Source organism: Schistocerca serialis, chromosome 6, assembly GCF_023864345.2.
Source record: "Schistocerca serialis cubense isolate TAMUIC-IGC-003099 chromosome 6, iqSchSeri2.2, whole genome shotgun sequence".
Classification (NCBI taxonomy): Eukaryota; Metazoa; Arthropoda; class Insecta; order Orthoptera; family Acrididae; genus Schistocerca; species Schistocerca serialis.
In genome coordinates this window covers 567688796-567707694 of record NC_064643.1, presented here as the reverse complement: position 1 = coordinate 567707694, position 18899 = coordinate 567688796, and the positions used below count along the sequence as shown (strand labels likewise).

The window sequence follows — 18899 nt, the reverse complement described above, 5'->3', positions numbered from 1 at the left end:
CCTTGAAGAAGCTGTGCAGAAAAAACCACAACTTTAAAATTAGTGGTGACATATTACAGGGAGTACAGTGAACCATTTGCAATAACCTTTGTAGATTTTAAGACAGAATATGACTACAATTTTAGTCAAATTGATAGACCTCACCTTAACAAACACATAATACAAAGTTAAATTCTGACGAAAATTTTCCTATGCCTTTCCCATAAAAACATGTTTAAGACAGAGATAGATTGTCGTCACTTCTTTTCAACAGTACATTGGAATATATAATGAGGGAAAGATCCAAGTTAACTTACTGAACATCACATTTCAGAACTCAAAGACAACATAAATTTGAACTGCATGGGGATGATGCCACTTTCCTGTCCAGTGACATCCAAAAAACTCTAAAAACCAGTTAAATTGGTAACGAAACAGTGCAGAAAATCAGTCTCCAAATATACATTGGAAAAAACAGAAAATATGTTAACTGACCCACCACTTGTTAAAAATATCACAATAGAAGAACAGGCAATCAAAATTGCAGAGAACGTTTAAATGCCTAAGAGAAAACTTAACATGTAACATCAATGATAAACTTATGTGGCTTAATAGAATAAACAAACTGATGAAAGCACAATGCATCATCATGAACAGAAAAGAAAAAAGCCTCCCAACAGCCACAAACAGTTATACAGTCAAAAATAATGTAAGCACGTGAAACCATTTTCAAAACAGCTACAAAACAGACTGTAGAAGTAGATGGAATACTCCAGACAGAAAGAATAATAATCAGAATATGTACACACACAAAAATACCAAGAAAATAGGCACTGGATATTAGCTTCTAATGGAACAGTCTACAAGGAAATGGAACCAGTAATGAACACAATCAATAAAAAATGATTTTCATTATTTGGACATCTAATTGGACACCAGAAAACAGAATAATCCTAAGAGTAATAGAGAAATGATTTAACAGTAAGAGCAACATTGGGAAGATTATGAAATCAAGGAAGATGTGAGGGAACTGTAAGTTCAAATGGAAGTGTTAAACTAGATGCAAAGAAATCACACTACACACCAAGATCAACTAATAAACAATGATTACAGTGGTTTCAGACAAAGTAAGTAAGCTGAGACCTGAGAGAATGAAGAACTACGGAACCAGCATGGAACCAATACTCCCTTTTCACAAAGTTGATTACAGTCATCCAATGAATCCTATAAAATTCACATTCCACATTAATTATCAGCCAGGGCTTTGACTAAATTCTCTTTATGCCATGTATCTGTGAAAGCATCCACAAATTTACCTATGTTGTTGCAATAACTGCACAGTGTTCTGTTTTGGTATGGCCATTAACAAACTAACTGATGTATGGGCCTATCAAACTGTAGCCAGGAGCTTGCTTTTCTAAACTGCCCCCCCCCCCCTCCCCCATCTGCACATTACGGGCAAGTAGTCTGTGTCATTCACATACACCTTACATCCCAGTGGCCATTTCCAACCTGTTTCACACTCCTCTGTACACACATGTTCCACACCAGCACTGTCTTCCATCACTCCTTCCTCTGCCATTCCTTCCCTTCCACACCTATGCCAGTCCTGAACAGGACATTTGTTCTGGTGGAAATTTATACCTCAGTATCAATATCAGTGATCTAAGGCTTTTCTGGAGTATTAAATATCCATATAGATCCTGAGTGATTTGCCAGGTGCTACCACAAAAACAATTATTGTTTTGCCCCAGCCACTTTGTCACGTGTGATATACTAATATATGGTGCATGTGTAAAGGTAAATAACAATAATGAATATCAGGCTGTCAACACTGTGAGTGCAAAACTGTACAACTGAATACAATAGCATATCATAGGAACTGAATCTGTGCAACCTCTGTCCTGGCCACTAGCTTATTTTTTGGCTGGTGTTGGGCTTCTAACTGGCCTCAGGCTGTTTCCATCTATTGTTTGAGTTGCCTGCACACTTCTGGGAAATGTGATGTTATGAAACAACAGATTCATTGGGTGGGAGGCGTCATGTGTGAAGTTATTGCTCCAGAAATCGTTCCTTCACTGTGCTGTTTCCTGGCTGGTGTATGCTATTCCACTTTGCAAAGAATGTGCTCAGCAACTGACTTCCAAATGAGAAGGTAATATTCGATGAGCAGAACACGCTAAGTATCTTGATGAGAGGGCTGAAAATAAATGTGATCTTATGATATTATAATACCCTTCATGTTTTCACTGACAGATTGCCATGATTTGGTAAGTACACAATAGCTCCTAGCATCACTCAGTTTCTTCCCTTTCTCATAACATCGTGAGGGAAGCATATTTAATGGGATCCTCTGTATACTTAAGTCTCTACAGAAAACTGCCCTCAGCTGGTATAATTCACTGTTTAGGGTCTCTTCTCACCAAATTCTTGAGCCTTGTGAGCAATTATCTTCAGCATAGAGCATCAGATTGCTCTGGTTTGTGACGGCAACTACAGGTGAGTGATTAAATCTGTACGTATTGGCTTGTGATAGACAATGCATCCAAGAGAGCTAACTGCTTCTTTTTGCACAACATGGCCCAGAAAAATATCTGACTCTTAATCTCCATCTATACTGTCAACTTAATATGGATATGGACAAGTTTAATTCACCCTTATTAATTACAGGGATAAGACTTCAAGAGCCTGTGGAAAATCTGAACAGCAAATGCTAACTCAGCAACAGATGGAAACCAACAGCAGATAAATGTGAGTACTGTCTTATGATCACTACTAGTTGACATTCTTTCACAAGTAGTATAACTGATCAAATGAAGGGAGAATGTACCAATACATAATCACTCTCAGGTGCATTGTTTAACAATGTGTCAAATCATCTGTCGACCGTGGCACTATATACTGCAAAAAATCATATGATTTCATCATTTTATCTTGTACAGTATACAGGACATAACATAAACACTGACATCTGTTCAAAGTGTTTAATATAACCGTAATCAAAACTCAATACTCCAATAGTTATTAAAACACACACACTGATATTAGCTTTCGTATTTATGGTAGTACAGAAAATTAATTTAATAGGTACTTACACATGATTCACTACACTAAGACACACTCCAAATATCATGTGAAGAACTCCAAATATTATAGATAACTTCATTTTATATGAGTTCAGGTACATGATCTTGTTTGCTTCAGCCAGCTAAAGACAGAAAACACTAAACTGAAATTTGTGCACATATTTTAAAATATTATTAATGAAAAGCAGAAAACAGGTATCAAAATAGGGTGAATAGCACAACAATATTTGGATTTGCAAAACCTAAAGACTGTAAGCATTGAATAACAAAACTGACATCAGTTATTATCACTCACAAAATAAATTACTAACCAATCTAAAAAAACAAAGATTATCTTCCATTATGAAAAAATAGTCAAAGGATGCCACAACAGTACTATGTGACCCGTAGGAGAATAGTGTTATAGTGTAGCAAGGGAAACCTCAGGAGTTTGTGTGTTTGAAGTCAATTTACTGTTTTATTAAACACCTAATGCAGCTATTAAGAACAGCTTTTCTGGCTTATTCATGTGAATAACATACTACACAGTTGTCCCTTTACTAACCAACTCTGAATCTCAAGTGAGTAGTTTACAAATTATTTCATAACAATGTGTACAAAAAAGAGACTGGGTGGGGGACCTTAGATTTTTGTTTACTCTTCCAGTCTTTCACATCTTTAATCAAATTATTATAAAGTTGTTGCATATGTTGAACCAGACAGACATAAAAAGTGTCCTACTGGTGTAAAATGCGGCAATTACCTTCTGTAACACAAAAAAGTTTATAAATGATTAGCTGCAAGAAACTTAACTAATTCATTTGGTAACAAGGGGTTTTGGGGAGTAAAGTGTTCAAATTTTAATTTTTTCCCCAGTGGTACTGGTTTTGAGGCAGAATACGTAAAAAGGGGTATTACACCAATGATAAGTATAACACACGGTGAGATATAATATACAGGGAGGAAACTTGAAAATTTTTGGGTGTCCATATTGAAGAGAATATACCTGGAAAAAGCACATTCTGGAATTCCTAAAACACCTTAGTTCAGCCACATTTGCACTTAGGATAAATGCAAATCATGGGGGGAAGGGGGGGGGGGGGGGGGGAGAGAGAGAGAGAGAGAAATAGTAAGCTTCCATATTTTTGTATGTTTTCATTCAATAATGTCATATGGAACAATGTTCTGGGGTAAATTATCTTTAAGAAAGAAAAGAGCTCAAGAACAGAATATTATGTGATGATCATGAGTAATCATCTTGTAGACATCTGTTTAAGGAGTTGGGCAGTCCAACTATTGCCTCACAGTATATTTATTCCCTCCAGACATTTTTTGTAAATTGTCTGTTGCAGTTCAAAAGCAACGCTGATGTATATAATTACAATACTAAAAGGAAAAATGACATTCATTACTCCACATTGAGGTTGTCTCCAGCACTAAACAGTGGTTCACAATGGTGCAGCCAAAATTCTTGATGACTTATCAAGGGACATAAAATGTTTGACAGACAGGAAAATAAAATTTGAAGAAGTTTCTCCTTGACATCTCCGTCTATTGTGTAGAACTTCCATTATTGTAAAATGTGGTGGGCAGGAATTACCAACTCACATCTGTATGTTTTTTTAATAAACTTATAAATGTTCAGCATGTAGCCTTGTTTACAAATTAATTTGTGATGTGAGTGTAAAATGACTCATTCCATAGCATGACGATTTATCATGCAAAATGATCCATGGAATGTGAAACTAACTGACTAACAACGAGAATAAGCCTGACAAGGATGGCTTTGGATATGGAATTGCTTGAAAATTAGGGTCCTAAACGCCAAGGAATTTGGTAGGAGGCATTGTCGTTGCACAGGTGAGATGCAAGGGAAGTGCTCTATTAATTTTGCATTTTTAAGTGATTAAGTTGCAAGTCTTTTGCAGCAGATGCAGAGCATGAACAACAGCTTTTGAAGAACATAAAACTTCACATTGTAGATTAAGGTGTGTCATCAAAGATCTCCGTATCTTCGGCAAAGTACAACAATGGTTGAAACACATTTGCATCACGATTGTCTGTCTGTGTAATATAAGTCTAATGAGGATCAGAGGCTAATAATACTGAAACAACTGCTGGTCACCGCATAACACTGACTGAAAATTCTCTCTCTCTCTCTCTCTCTCTCTCTCTCTCTCTCTCTCTCTCTCTCACACACACACACACACACACACACACACACACACACACACACACTACTGATTTGAAATCATGTCGCAGCACCGAGCGAAATGTTTAGGGCTCTGGAATCGCACTCGGAAAGACGATGATTCAAACCCGCATCCGGACATCCTGATTTAGGTTTTCACTGGTTTCCCTAAACTACTTCAGGCAAATGCTGGGACAGTTCCTTTGAAAGGGCATGGCTGACTTCCTTCCCCACACTCCTCTAATCCTATGAGATCAATGACCTCTACATTTGATGCCCTCTCCCAAATCAACCAAACAATCATGTCCCAGCATTATGTACTTTACTTGCAATCTCTCTGAATGCAAGTTTCCTTTTTTTTTTTTTTTTTTTGTCAAAAGAAATTTTTAAAAAGCAACAAATACTTATACTAGGGGTAAACAGATAGTCACATTTGAATGATGTGAAGTAAAATTTCATGAGTATGTTTGTGATCTTAATGTCAATTTCCACCATAAAGAGTTATTAAAATATGTATTTTTTTAAATGTGTGTTATGTATCTTTATATTTTTGACATGTTCTAGAGCCTTGAGGACTTCCTAACCATGGATCCATGAAACAAAAAGTATATCTATCTACTTGGAATGTGCAGCATTGGGCAAGAAATATTTACTGCTTTAAATGTCATGTGGATCCCAAAAGTACAGTGTTATCATTACCATTAAACATAAAAATATTCATACGTATGTATAACTTCTGCAACCTCACCTGCCAAGCAGGATCCATTCCTAGTGGGTATATCGAATCACCATAATCATTTTTGGGACTTAGCTGAAGTTCATGATTTGCTCTGAGAGTTGATTCATCATACGACACATTCCAATTACTACCAAAAATATTAACTGATTTGGAGAAGAAATCATTGTAGATTAACCCAGTGTACATTGAAAATGTACCCATTAGAAGTATGATGTAACGACCAGCAAAAAAGATGTTCCAAATCTGCAAACAGAAGAATGATGGTTGCATTAAAGACTCACAAATGAGAAAACAATGATTGAACCTGAGCCTTCATCTATAATTATTTTTTGTTAAAATACACCAAGTGCTTGACATTTCAATACTGATGAAAACACAGACCAACATCTTTGATTGTTGTCCCATGGGTTCATGATTTGAATACTGGCACTGCCAAAATAAAAGGGAGAGAAGACAATTTCTCTTAGTGTTATTATGCTGAAGTAAAAGTTATGCAGTTTTTTTTAAAAAAAACTATCTGTATATTAGTGCTATTGTAATATACTGTGGCTCAATTAAAATTCATTTTTCATGGCTGTCATGAACCACCATGGTGTCTGTTCTTTCGGACGTGTCCAAAAGAACAGACACCATACAAATAAAATTTGTTCCTCAAATAGTAACCATGCTATGCATATGATCTTTGTGATTCACACTGATCTCTCTTTCTAGGTTTAGATTAAAGAAAGTCTGTTCCAGTTTCACTATCTTGTTCTCTGTCTCCCCACATGTATGTGTATGAGCAAAGCTCATGACAAGCCCTTGGAACAATTTCAGTCAAGTTTGGTACACACGTTAGCTACAATCTGGAAAGAAATACTGCAGGTGTAAGAACCACCAGCCTTCTATTGGGGTGAGTGGTCTAATGTGGGGGAGAGAAGGGAGGATGAAGAGATGGGCAGGCAGGAAGAGGGAAGGAGGAGATAGGCACAGATAGGAGGGGGAGGAGGAGGAAGTGAACATAGATAGGGGAGGGAGAAATGGATAGAGGGGAGCTGAGGAGATGGACAGAGACAAGGAGAGGAAGAGATAGGCAGAGAGATGGGGCAGGAGCAGATGAACAGACAGGGGGAAGGAGGGAATGGCAGGGAAAGGGGGGAGAAGGAAATGGGCAAGAAAGGAACAGGTAGAGATGGGCAGAGAGAGAGGAGAGAGAAGGAGATGAACAGGGGGACAGGGAAAGGAGATGGACAAAGAGAGGGAAGGAGGAGAGGGAATTAGAGGGGGACGAGGAATTGGACAGATGGGGGAGGGCTGGCTTGACAGAGAGATGGGGGAGGAGGAGACAAAAACAGAGAGGATGGAGGAGGAGATGGAATGAGAGAGGAGGGAGGATGAGATGGACCAATAGAAGATTGTAATGAGTAAATACCTGGGAAATGCTGGGTTTATTAGCTAGTTAATTCATAAAATGAATAAGATGCAAAGATACGAAACAATATCAGTGCAATCTGTTCCCATAGGCTGGTCAGTAAATATTCAATTTTAACTTAAGTTTTCAAACTTCTTGTACAATGGAACTTCTTGGCAGATTAAAACTGTGTGCTGGACCGAGATTCGAGCTCGAGACCTGTGCCTTTTGTGGGCAAGTGCTCTACCATCTGAGCTACCCAAGCACAACTCACGCCTGTCCTCACAGCTTCACTTCTGCCAGTACCTCATCTCCTACCTTCCAAACTTTACAGAAGCTCTCCTGCGGACCTTGCAGAACTAGCACTCCTGAAAGAAAGGATATTGAGGAGACTTGGCTTAGCCACAGCCTGGGGGATGTTTCCAGAATGAGACTTTCACTCTGCAGAGGTACTGGCAGAAGTGAAGCTGTGAGGACGGGTCGTGAGTCGTGCTTGGGTAGCTCAGTTGGTAGAGCACTTGCCCGCGAAAGGCAAAGGTCCAGAGTTCGAGTCTCAGTCCGACACACAGTTTTAATCTGCCAAAAAGTTTTGTTTTTGTACAATATCTTTAAAAAATAAGTATGTTTTGTGTATGCTCCACTTAACTCAACGTTGATGGGATGCTATTTAAATATTTTGGAAATCCACTTACATGAACTGTAAGCCACATTTACCAGTCAGAATGCTGTTCCTTGCTCCCACAAAATTTTGCTGTTGGCCTAATCTGCTACTGGTCCCCAGGCCCAAAATTTTATTTAATAGTACACTTTTGGTTGTCTAGTTGAGTGTACAGTTCCCTTTTCCTGGACATTACTTCTATGACTGATTTAGATTGTTCCATCACATATTTTGAACCATGGCCTTAGGTGTACTTACGCACTCCCTGGACTCCTACCACACTATGAGCAAACATTGGTGTGCATTGCTATTTTTATCAGTATGTAATTGCTTTCCACTGCTGACACTAGTAATTTGTACAGCATTTAGCCCCTCATCATTTCCAAGTCCAACGGATACTATGGCCTTTAAAACCTGATAAACTGATACAGGGGAACAAGTCATGTATGAACTGAAACCTCCACTTCAGTTTATAGGTGTTTTTGACTACTCTATTTTGATGCAGCAGTTAAAAATATTTTTTCATAAGCAAATCTCATGACCACCTAATTGTTAGTTAGCTTTCTACTCACACGCAGATTATCATCAGAGAGATTATATTACAAACTGGTCAGAGAGATTATATTACAAATTGGCAATGTAATTAGGTGGAAAAATCGAACTTGACTTACGATAAATTGTTTGCGAAGTCAACTTTCAGTTTACGACTCATCTTTGCAATGTAGAGGCAATATTTCAATCCATAAGTCTATGAATGGAAAAACTTTGGCACATTTTACTTCTATAATTACAAGTAAAAACTAAATGTGTGTTCTCATGTGCCACTGATTCATAAATTATTCAATTTCCACCTGCAGACACTTCACGCAGACCTTCCTGGAACACTCCAAACAAATCAGAACAACACACTGTTGACACAGATATTTTGTTTTCGTCTTCAGATGAGGAAGGCAAAAGGCACACTTTTTCAATTTTCAGATTCTTCTTTCATTGTCTGAGGCTCATCTTGTAAGTGAAGTATTCTTCTGGTGATGTCACTCAACTCTCGTGCCAAGTGTCAATAGAAATTCTATGCTTCAGATGAGGTTCAACTAGGTCTCTTGCTAGTCTTCATGAAGCTCAATCTCGTCATTACTTCTGCCATTGTTTAAGCTTGATTTACCACATAACAATTTACACTGCAAGCAACAGCCACTAATGTGAAGAATACGGCCAAAGGCCATCTTCTTGTCTGGCGACTTGAATAAGCTGCACACCTTTGGTGGAGACATTCCACACTACCTTTTGTTGTGTTATAAAATAGGATGATCTCAAGTTTTCCTGATTCAGGATCATTGTTTACTGAATTGGGCATAGAAGAGATAAGTATTACAACTCTAGACTTCTTGGGCATGAAGGAAACCAGAGTCATATCTTCTGTAAAACCATAAACAGATGTCTTCACACCATGTTTCTTATTAGGTAAGAAGTTCTGTGGGATCTCCTTTTTATTCTTTTTCAGTGTACCAATGTATGTGAGACCTTTTTTTGAAAGTTCATTGACTAGTTCTACTGATGAGTACCAGATGGGACCTGTAACATCCCTCCTTATGCTTTCAGTGGGTTTCATCAATCTAAGAACAGCCTGTGTGGGAACACTGTGAGCTTTCTCATGGCTGGGAAGGGTGTGACCTTTGCTGCCTTTTCCAAAATAAATGTATGCGTTGCACAAGTAATTTGCACGAGCGTCAGTCAAACACTGAACGTTCATGCCATACTTTGCTGGATTGTTTGGCATACCATTCTAAACCCACACCTTCCACAAAAAAGAACAAGCATTTCATCAACACACACTTTTGCACCTACAGTTTAGCAAAGTTGTGTTTTCGATGAAACACAGAAAGATTTGTGAAATTGCTGCTGATTTGTCTATTCTCTTTCTTTCCTCCCTGAATGCACACAATAAAAACATAAATCTTTTTTTGCTAACAATGCATCTGAAAACATCTCTGCCTGTTCCATAGGTTGCAAACAAGCTGTAAACAGACTCGTTCCCCGACTTGAAAATGGCTGAATACACTAGCAGACCAATTGGAGCCTTCAATTCAATTACATCAACATTTTGTAGATAGGATAAGGGATTATTAGCATACTGTGCTCTAAGCTTAGATATTTTCCGATTTGTCCATCGAATGTTTTCATCTAGAATGTCTGCTGTAAAGAATAGTTTCCATACCTCCAAATCAGCAGGATTTTCTCTAAGACCTTTTACTATCTGTCACAGTCCAGGAAGCTACAAGACAATGTTGTGTTGCCTTGTTCCTACTTCAGCTGGTGGCTGCTTTTTTCTGCATCGAAAACATCTGTGCTTACCGAAGAAGTAAGTTCCATTGTCATCAGCTGTCACATCTTCTTCACTTTCAGTTTCCAGCTCTGAATTAGTGTTGTGATCACTAAATATCTCAAAATCACTGTCATTATCACTGTCATCAAAGTCTTCATCCAAAAATTCATTGGGGCAATCTTGAACATCCACATCTGTCTCGCATAACATACATTGCATAAAATGTCCAGCTTTCGCTGCCATGAAGAAACACTAGCATGCAACAAAAATGCAGCACGCAAACACTATGGTACATTGAGAGACCTCTCAAGGCTAATAATTAGGAAACTAAGAGCAGCAACGTTGCAAGAATGCTGGTACGTGTAGCTTGTCAGCCAATAGGAAGGTACACATAAGAGTCCATTTGGCTTTGTAAGGGTGTGAGAAATATCTCGACACAAAAATTTGCAGTGGTCTAAGAGACGGTCGATAGTAGTTGAGGGTTAAGGCAAAAATGAAAAACGAAATCCTCTTTATTTGGACCATGTCCATTGTTTTGTACCACAGAGGTAGATAAGTACTGTGGAAACATGAAAAACAATCATTTTCACAGCATCGAGTGCATCATACAAATGCTGCACTTTTACATTTGCTACTGTACCATTATAATATGAACCCAACAGTACTAATCTGGAGCCAAGCTGTGGGATTTGGCCTGAGAAGTGACAAGACTGTTAAGCTGCCAGACATACTGGAACTAACGCACGCAGCTTTCCCACACGGCACTGCCGAATGCTGGCAGGGATATAGCACGGCTCGTCATAAAAGACGAAGAGAAAATGCTGCATGTGGTTGGCTTCGTGGATTATGTTGTTGATAGGCTTGTTATCAACATAGCAGGTGACACTTCCAGAGCTGAAATGTGTTTCTTGGATTCGGATAAAGAAGGAGCTAAGAGATTACCAGACGACTGACTGTAAGTAATACCTTCAGTGGCTTCAGTTTTAACTATATGGTGAAATACTTCAATACTCTCTTATGTTACGCACAGCTTATGCAGAAAAATTACCCTGTGGTTAAGTCAGGATTTATCATCATTCTTATTTTTAATTAAAATAGTAAGTTAGCTAAAAACGATAATATGTTGCGGTTTTTGTCTAGTCATCTAAGGAGCGTATTATGGGAGATTTGCAGTGTATTATTTCATTCTGCTTAAAAATTAAATGGCATTCGAAGCTTTATTGCTCCTCTGCTCGTCTCTTTTTACGTGAGAACTGCAGCTGGCCATGTCACTGCAGACTAGCTGTACCAGCTGACCGGCCAGTGCTGTCCAAGTTAAATGCGCCGGTAAAGCTGTTGTCCGGTATTATCCCCAAGTAAACGTGCGCGTAACGCACAGCACAAAACGTACCCTTATTATCGTACTTGATGGTACTTGAGACAGCTTGGCTCAAATGGCTCTGAGCACTATTGGACTTAACATCTATGGTCATCAGTCCCCTGAGACAGCTTGGCTGCAGTCCCACGTGAATGAATACATAGTGCAATGTTTACATCAGGTTTATTCTTATGATGAATGGATTATAACTTGCATATAAACAACAAAATGTTTCTACCGCCACCTCATAGTGCAATTAAGAGTCTATGCTGCGAGCACCTAGGCTATTACTTACAGAATGGAAAGAAGACAAGATCACTAAGACTTTGTGCATAGAAACTGAGCCATCAATCCAGATGGACACCTTAAAATATTACTTTTAACAATCTCCCAGCTGACACAAGCATTTATGACAGGAAGTCATTGAGATGTAATTTGAAAAAAGACTGACATTAAGTTGTTAGAAACACAAGTACTTGCTTAAGAAATACGTGAGTTCATAAATAGTTTGCCATAAGAATCCAGATGTGCTTTATTTTACAAATTATTTGTCCAGCAAGTTAATGAAGCTAATTAATCTTTGTAAGTGAACTATAGATGCATCATTTTATTTGTAACATACCTCACTAGTACTCTTCTGTTTCATATGTTTCTTCTCTGTTAAAACCATATACAGTCCAAATGCAAACATGATAAGGCCATGTCCAGCATCACCAAACATTATGGCAAACAGGAATGGAAAAGTGATGATTGTGTATAAAGCTGTAAACAATATTTCAGTTAGTTTAAGTTCCTGCAGAGTGTGTCTAGTGGATATTGTGTCTCCTAGAAGGTGAGAAAACTGTAATACAAATACATGTACATGACATAATCTTGACAATAAATTGTGACCAAACAGCAAACTTACTTTGCGGCTACGTAAGTGTGAAAGAAAATTTTAATTTTAGTTTTTCATGTATCTGGTCATCTACCTATTTTTTTTTTTTTTTTTTGTATTGATCTCAGATCTCCAGATGGGTGAACTGATGAAACTTGATGAAATACAATATTTCAACGGTGTATCTTACGGTCAACTTCAGGTGATATCTATGCAATGAGTGTGAACACAATGAGAATAATAAGACAATGGCATACCTGCTATATGCCAGCAAAGTATCACATAAAACTAGCAGAATAATGGCTTGGTGTAACAATGAATGGATTTTCAATCCACCTCCAAAAATGCAGGTGCTATTAGGTAGGGTAAAATATAACTTTGGGCTGTTGACTGTATCCCACGTAACTGTGGTAAGGTTTAAATTGTGATAACTGTGCAGAAGAAGAAGAAAGGTGTTGGAGCACAGGAGTTACAATGAACTAAACCACACACAAAATCTCTGGTTGCATAATATCTATAGGGCATTCCATGATATATGAACAAATGAAAGTGCTAAGAGAAACCTTGTCATTTTGGGATACAAGTGGCTGATGGCATGATCAATAAGGATAGTGGCTTCACTCTCAAAAGTGTGGGAACTAGCACTCAGTCATCTGAAGTCACAATGTCACCTGAGAGCGAGTTCCTTGCCTGTCAATGGCAGCAGACTCACTGAAAGATTGGAGTCTATGCCCAACCTCAGGTGATCGTGGCACCCCACCAACACCTACATGCTGTGATGTGCAGCCAGACTTTGGGGAGAGGTCTGGGGAGGGATAAGAGCATAAGAAAGGAAACACTCATTCTACATGTATTGCCTGAAGATGACAGCAGAATACACTGCTGAAATGCAGTATTTTGTCAGTGACTGCAGCAGGCTGGACACCTGAAATCAATGCACATGATACACTGGGAAAGCTTAAGGTCACTTACTTACTTGCTTTTTATCTACGTTAGTGGTGAACACCTTTCAAGAAAGAGACAAAAATTCTAGGACATTTTCATTGTTGATAAACAGTAGTTAGCACGACTCTGCACAATGCCAAAGTTATTTATCTATACAAATTTAAACTGCATGGGAAAAGCACAGACTGTGATTTGTCAAATGAACAATATGATACTTACATACAAATCACATTAAACTTGTGTATTTAATTTTTGTAGCTAATCTTTAAATTCTTATGTTGCTTCATAGAATTATGTTAATGGTTTATAATTATACTTATTTTCCTGTAATTTTTCTTTTATTTACATTCATTAGTCTTGTTACAACATTAAGTCAAGCACCTGCACGCCAGTCAGGAACGACAACGCAGAGAAGGCTGAGAGAAGGGGACAACCAATCGCATGCTGTCCGACCCCCTTCCAGGATGACAACGCTACTGCAGCGGCCCCTATGTGATGAGGACATAAGCGCCATGACCAACTGGTGATGGCCCATTTAAATAGTAGCTTCAAGATTAGTGACTTGGATAGAAGCGTCAATGCTAGTCACTTCACTTGTACAGTCTACGTATCACAAACTTGGGATTATCTATACTGAGGAAGATTGATTATTTTGTTATGTCGCACTTTTCTTGCTACACATCTGTGTAATTGCAAAAGTTAAGTACTGTAATTTTCTTTTTATAATAAAACTCATTAATACAACTTGTTTAATTGTTTGTCTGGCGTACCGAGTATGCACGCTTTCTAGACACTACAAGTCTATAGATGAAATAATAACCAAATGAACTGGTAACAGGGATACATATAAGATACTGAAATGTTAAAACTAAATAAGTCTTGAAACTTTCATAAAAAGGCATTGGTTTTGGATTACTGGAAAGAAGATAATACTAATTATTATTCTGGTTCTTGTAGGTTTGTGTCAAAACCCGAAGTAAACAGAAAAAAATGTTTTACTATATTATGTGTGTAAACTCCAGTACTCCCATCATACAATGAAAAAGTCAATAAAAAATCATACGAATTTAAAATGTTGAGTAAATTTTAATGGGAACCATGAAGGAAAATGACTTCAGTTGTGGAACTGTAATTATATCTTACATCTTCACAAATAGGTTAATAGTTAGTGTATTGTTAAAATATTATAAATGGGGCAGAAGGGTGACTGCAGGAGTCAGTCAGTCAATCAGTAGGAGTACTGTCCAAGTTTAGTTTGCCTTGTATGATCTTAGAAAATACAAAATGTATTACCTTTTGTTGATATTTTCATTGATATATTAAAAATTGATTATTTCTGTTGAAAGAATCACCTTGGGACTTCTGCAGCTAACGTAAATAAAATTTAAATATAGCCAACAATTTTCAACACTGCTGATTCTAAATTTTCCTCTTCCAAAACCCAATTCATCATTTTGTAAAAATCATTGTATTATGATGTGGATATTGCTTATAACTGAACTGAAATTTTGACTTAATTCTCATCCATATTGTGCATACGAGCATTACACACTTTAACGGTGAAAATAGGTTCTTATACATTTCATCATCTTAAAACTTTATTAATAGGTCTATTGATATTATGAAAACGAATTTTGCCACTCACCATATAGTTGAGATGCTGAGTTGCAGATAGGCATAACAAAAAGACTGTCGCGAATAAAGCTTTCAGATTGTAAGCAATGTGGCTACAGTTCCACCAAGACTTCAGTCGCGCGCGCGCGTGTTTTTGTGTGTTACAGGCCAGAAACTTTCTTTGTGAAAGTCTTTTTGTTGTACCTATCTGCGACTCAGCATCTCTGCTATATGGTGAGTGGCAACTTTCCTTTTCATAACACTGTTACATTCCATCCTGGATTTTCCATTGTTTAGTTGGTATACTGCAATGAAAAACTGTTTAGTGAAGAGCTGAGTGTCCTGTTTTTACCATACACTGAATAAAACAATACAACAGCATGAGTAAGAGGCACACCATATAGTATAGTTTACTGAAACAATCTGTGACTATGTCAACAGTTAGAGAATTCAATTTACAGTTTTAGCTCTTCATTGTTTCACCATGTGATGAATCAAGCTGGGATCTCTCTACATCCTCTCTTGTTTTGCCATTTTCCTCCTTAAATTCACACATAACGAATGCCATACTAAAACACCAACACTTCCCCGCCTTTTGGAAGATGGCCAAGGTCCTGATGTTCAGGAAGCCGGGGAAAGACCACAGACTCCCACAAAATTACCGACCCATCAGCCTTCTGAGCTCGCTCAGTACGGTTGTTGAGAAGGTGATTCTCAAATGCATCACTAGGCACTGCATAACAAATGACACCCTGAGACTGGAGCAATTCGGCTTCAGGAATCACCACTCCACAACACAACAACTCCTACGGGTCATTGAACGTATACCATACGGCTTCAACATAAACAAAGCTACAGGGGTGGTGTTCCTGGACATCGAAAAGGCTTTCAACCGTCTATGGCACAACGGCCTCATCTGCAAACTCAGCGATGCGGGATTCCCCGACGGGCTGCTGCGTCTAATACACTCATACCTCACAGACATGAGTTTCAACACTGACGTGCACGGAATACAATCAACACGCACGGTATACACGTGGGAGTACCCCTGGGAAGCATCCTAGGGCCCCTACTGTTTAACCTCTACATAAACGATCTCCCAACCACACACAACACAACGACGGCAATCTACGCGGATGACACAGCCATCCTTGCGCAAGATTAGAAACCATGAAACATTACGTCACGCCTACAGACTGCACTCAGAGTGGCTGAGCCTTGGTTGGAGAAATGGCGTGTTAGAGTAAACGTCGACAAGTGCGAAGCCGTTCTGTTCACTAGAAGACCGAAGCAACTGCGCAAACACCGCTACTGCAGACCAATAACTCTGCATGCACGCCCAATACGTTTCCGCGAGAAAGTCAAATACCTCGGTGTCTGGCTGGACCGGAAATTACTCTGGGGGGACCACATATAATACATGACCAACCGAGCTAGCGCGAGGCTCAAACAGCTGTATCCTATGCTCAACAGGCCTAGCACACCGAACAGAAGGGTGTCGAGGTCCATGTACATGACACTTATCCGACCCCTGATGACGTACGCAGCTCCTGTCTGGGGATACGCTGCGCCTACACGCCTGCGCCGTCTGCAGCTCATACAAAACAAAGTACTCAAAATCATAAGCAATGCTCCACAATACACATGCATCGCGGACCTTCCCCGGGAATACAGACTTGAGACTCTCACGGAGGTAATCCACAAACTCACCACAAGACTATACAGAAACTCCAGACATTCACAGAACCCGTTTATTCTGAATATGGGGAACTACGACCACAACCATAGATGGAAACATGAAAGACCAAAAGACATACTTGTAAGGACATAACATCTATGGCCAAGCATACGCAAACATAACGGTACAGGCGAGCCCATGTTAATCAGATGCCATTACTGGATATCCAGTTGAAATACACTGCCGAATAACTGGCACCACACAGGGAAGCCGTACCGTACATTGCATACAGACAAGCTCCACCCATCCCCCACACAGTGAGATGATCTATGGCCGATCTCCCACTACTGTATAACGATCTTGATTGTTCCAGGAATGCAGCAGCTGCAGCAACTGGGATACATCGCCATCGCTTGTCACGGTAATGATGCATGGTACCTATACTAACAAATCCAACCTTGCATGAACTATCACAGCTAGTAAGCCACTACTGCTCTTACTACCCATCCCACTGTCGCAGAGGTTTTTTTCCCACGGCACGAGCCATGGCACTTTTTTCCCCTCTGCTCTTCAAATCGGTACCCTCACTCGCGTTTCGTCCACTATCTATCACCTGATGGACCGTGTTAATGCGTAGTCTTACCCAGACGCACGGATATCATCACAGCCCAGCATCCTGTGATCCACTTACTAGATAACTAACATGTTTACGGAGGTGACAGTAGAACTTTTGGTTTGGTAACCACGTTGTTGCGGGCGTGGAGGGGCCCCATCTCTATTTTTCCCTAAATTCATATTTTCATTTTTGCCTGATTACTTTTAACATGCATGAGTATATTTGCATTTTCCATAAAAGAGAAAGGTTGGCCCTCAGTCTTAAGTATCTAAATTTGTGCTTAGTTTTGTGTATGTAATCAGTTTACTAATTTATTTTGACTATTCCTAGTTAATATCTTTTGTTACAGGGTGAAATCAGTAATTGTTTAATGACTTAGAGTCTACTGTTGACTTACAGACAAATATAAATTCTATAATAATTATAGACATTTGGAAGAAGAACTGCTATGATTTTTAAAATATTTATTTGGCTCTATTCGAAAACATGTTATCATGTTTAATTAATTCCAAAGTAATTACCACATGTGTCAACAGTATTGTTTGTATAACTATATCTGTTAATTTCATTATTTAAACAAATAATTCGGCCTAACCTTTGTGGTAGAAGTACCTGTTCAAAAGGAGCAATTTTTCTATATATTCAGTTAATTGAATGAGTTATGTTTTAATTGTAATTTCTGTAACTTGAACATTGAACAATGTATAGTTTCAGTGCCTATTATTGTGAGGATATATAAATGGCCGAATTTTGGTCCAGCCAATTTTCAGACAGGAAGTCGGTATCAATTAGACTAATGCGCCAATTGAACATTGGAATTAGTGTTACATAAATAGGCCATGTGTTAAAACAATGACAGTGTCTGTTCAATTCATTTGAGAAATAGTGAACTGGGTGGTTTGGTATTTACTGTACGTACATGCTCAACAGTGAACTATTGTAGCAGTATGCTGATGTTTGCCTGCAAGACATTAACGAGGTTTATCACTTACCAATAGTGAACTAGCCATATAACTGTGTAATATTGGGGGGGGGGGGGGGGGGGGGGGGGGGGAGGGGAGGGGGGGTTGTGAACAGTGTAAGTAAAGAACTATGATATGCAACTGTGCAACTGTCTGCTACTTCATTTACAGTAGTCAGTGTTGGACTTCCACTCCCCATTTTGCAGCTAGTATAACAACGCAGTACGTCGACACCAAGAACTATCAACAAAGAAATAAAGCAGGTGAATGTCACAGCCACACTAGACATGAGGCCAAGCTGAAACCTCTGCAATTCAAGGTTCACTTTGGCATTGGGTTGTCTAGTTTCTTAAGCACTTCAAACCTTTCCTCCACCCAGCTAACCCTTGCTGTTACAAAGATCATTATATTCTACAGCCAAAGGTTTTTGTTAATCATTTCACTTACATACATTGACATTTAATATTATTTTATCCCAGTGTGACACTTTCAGTGGATTTTATAT

The 18899-nt window shown here is 38.7% G+C and overlaps 1 protein-coding gene across 3 annotated transcripts in view; it reads right to left on the bottom strand.

Annotated features, from left to right (window-relative positions):
* The window catches only part of LOC126483808 (V-type proton ATPase 116 kDa subunit a 1), a 617022-nt gene that overhangs the window by 31503 nt on the left and 566620 nt on the right, over positions 1-18899 (bottom strand). For all 3 annotated transcript variants that reach the window (XM_050106991.1, XM_050106990.1, XM_050106992.1), the window contains exons 11-13: positions 12325-12464; positions 5984-6217; positions 3075-3187 (exon numbers count right to left, since the gene is read on the bottom strand). In XM_050106991.1, coding sequence (XP_049962948.1) covers positions 3075-3187; positions 5984-6217; positions 12325-12464 — 487 coding nt within the window. The remainder of the gene's footprint in view (positions 1-3074; positions 3188-5983; positions 6218-12324; positions 12465-18899) is intronic.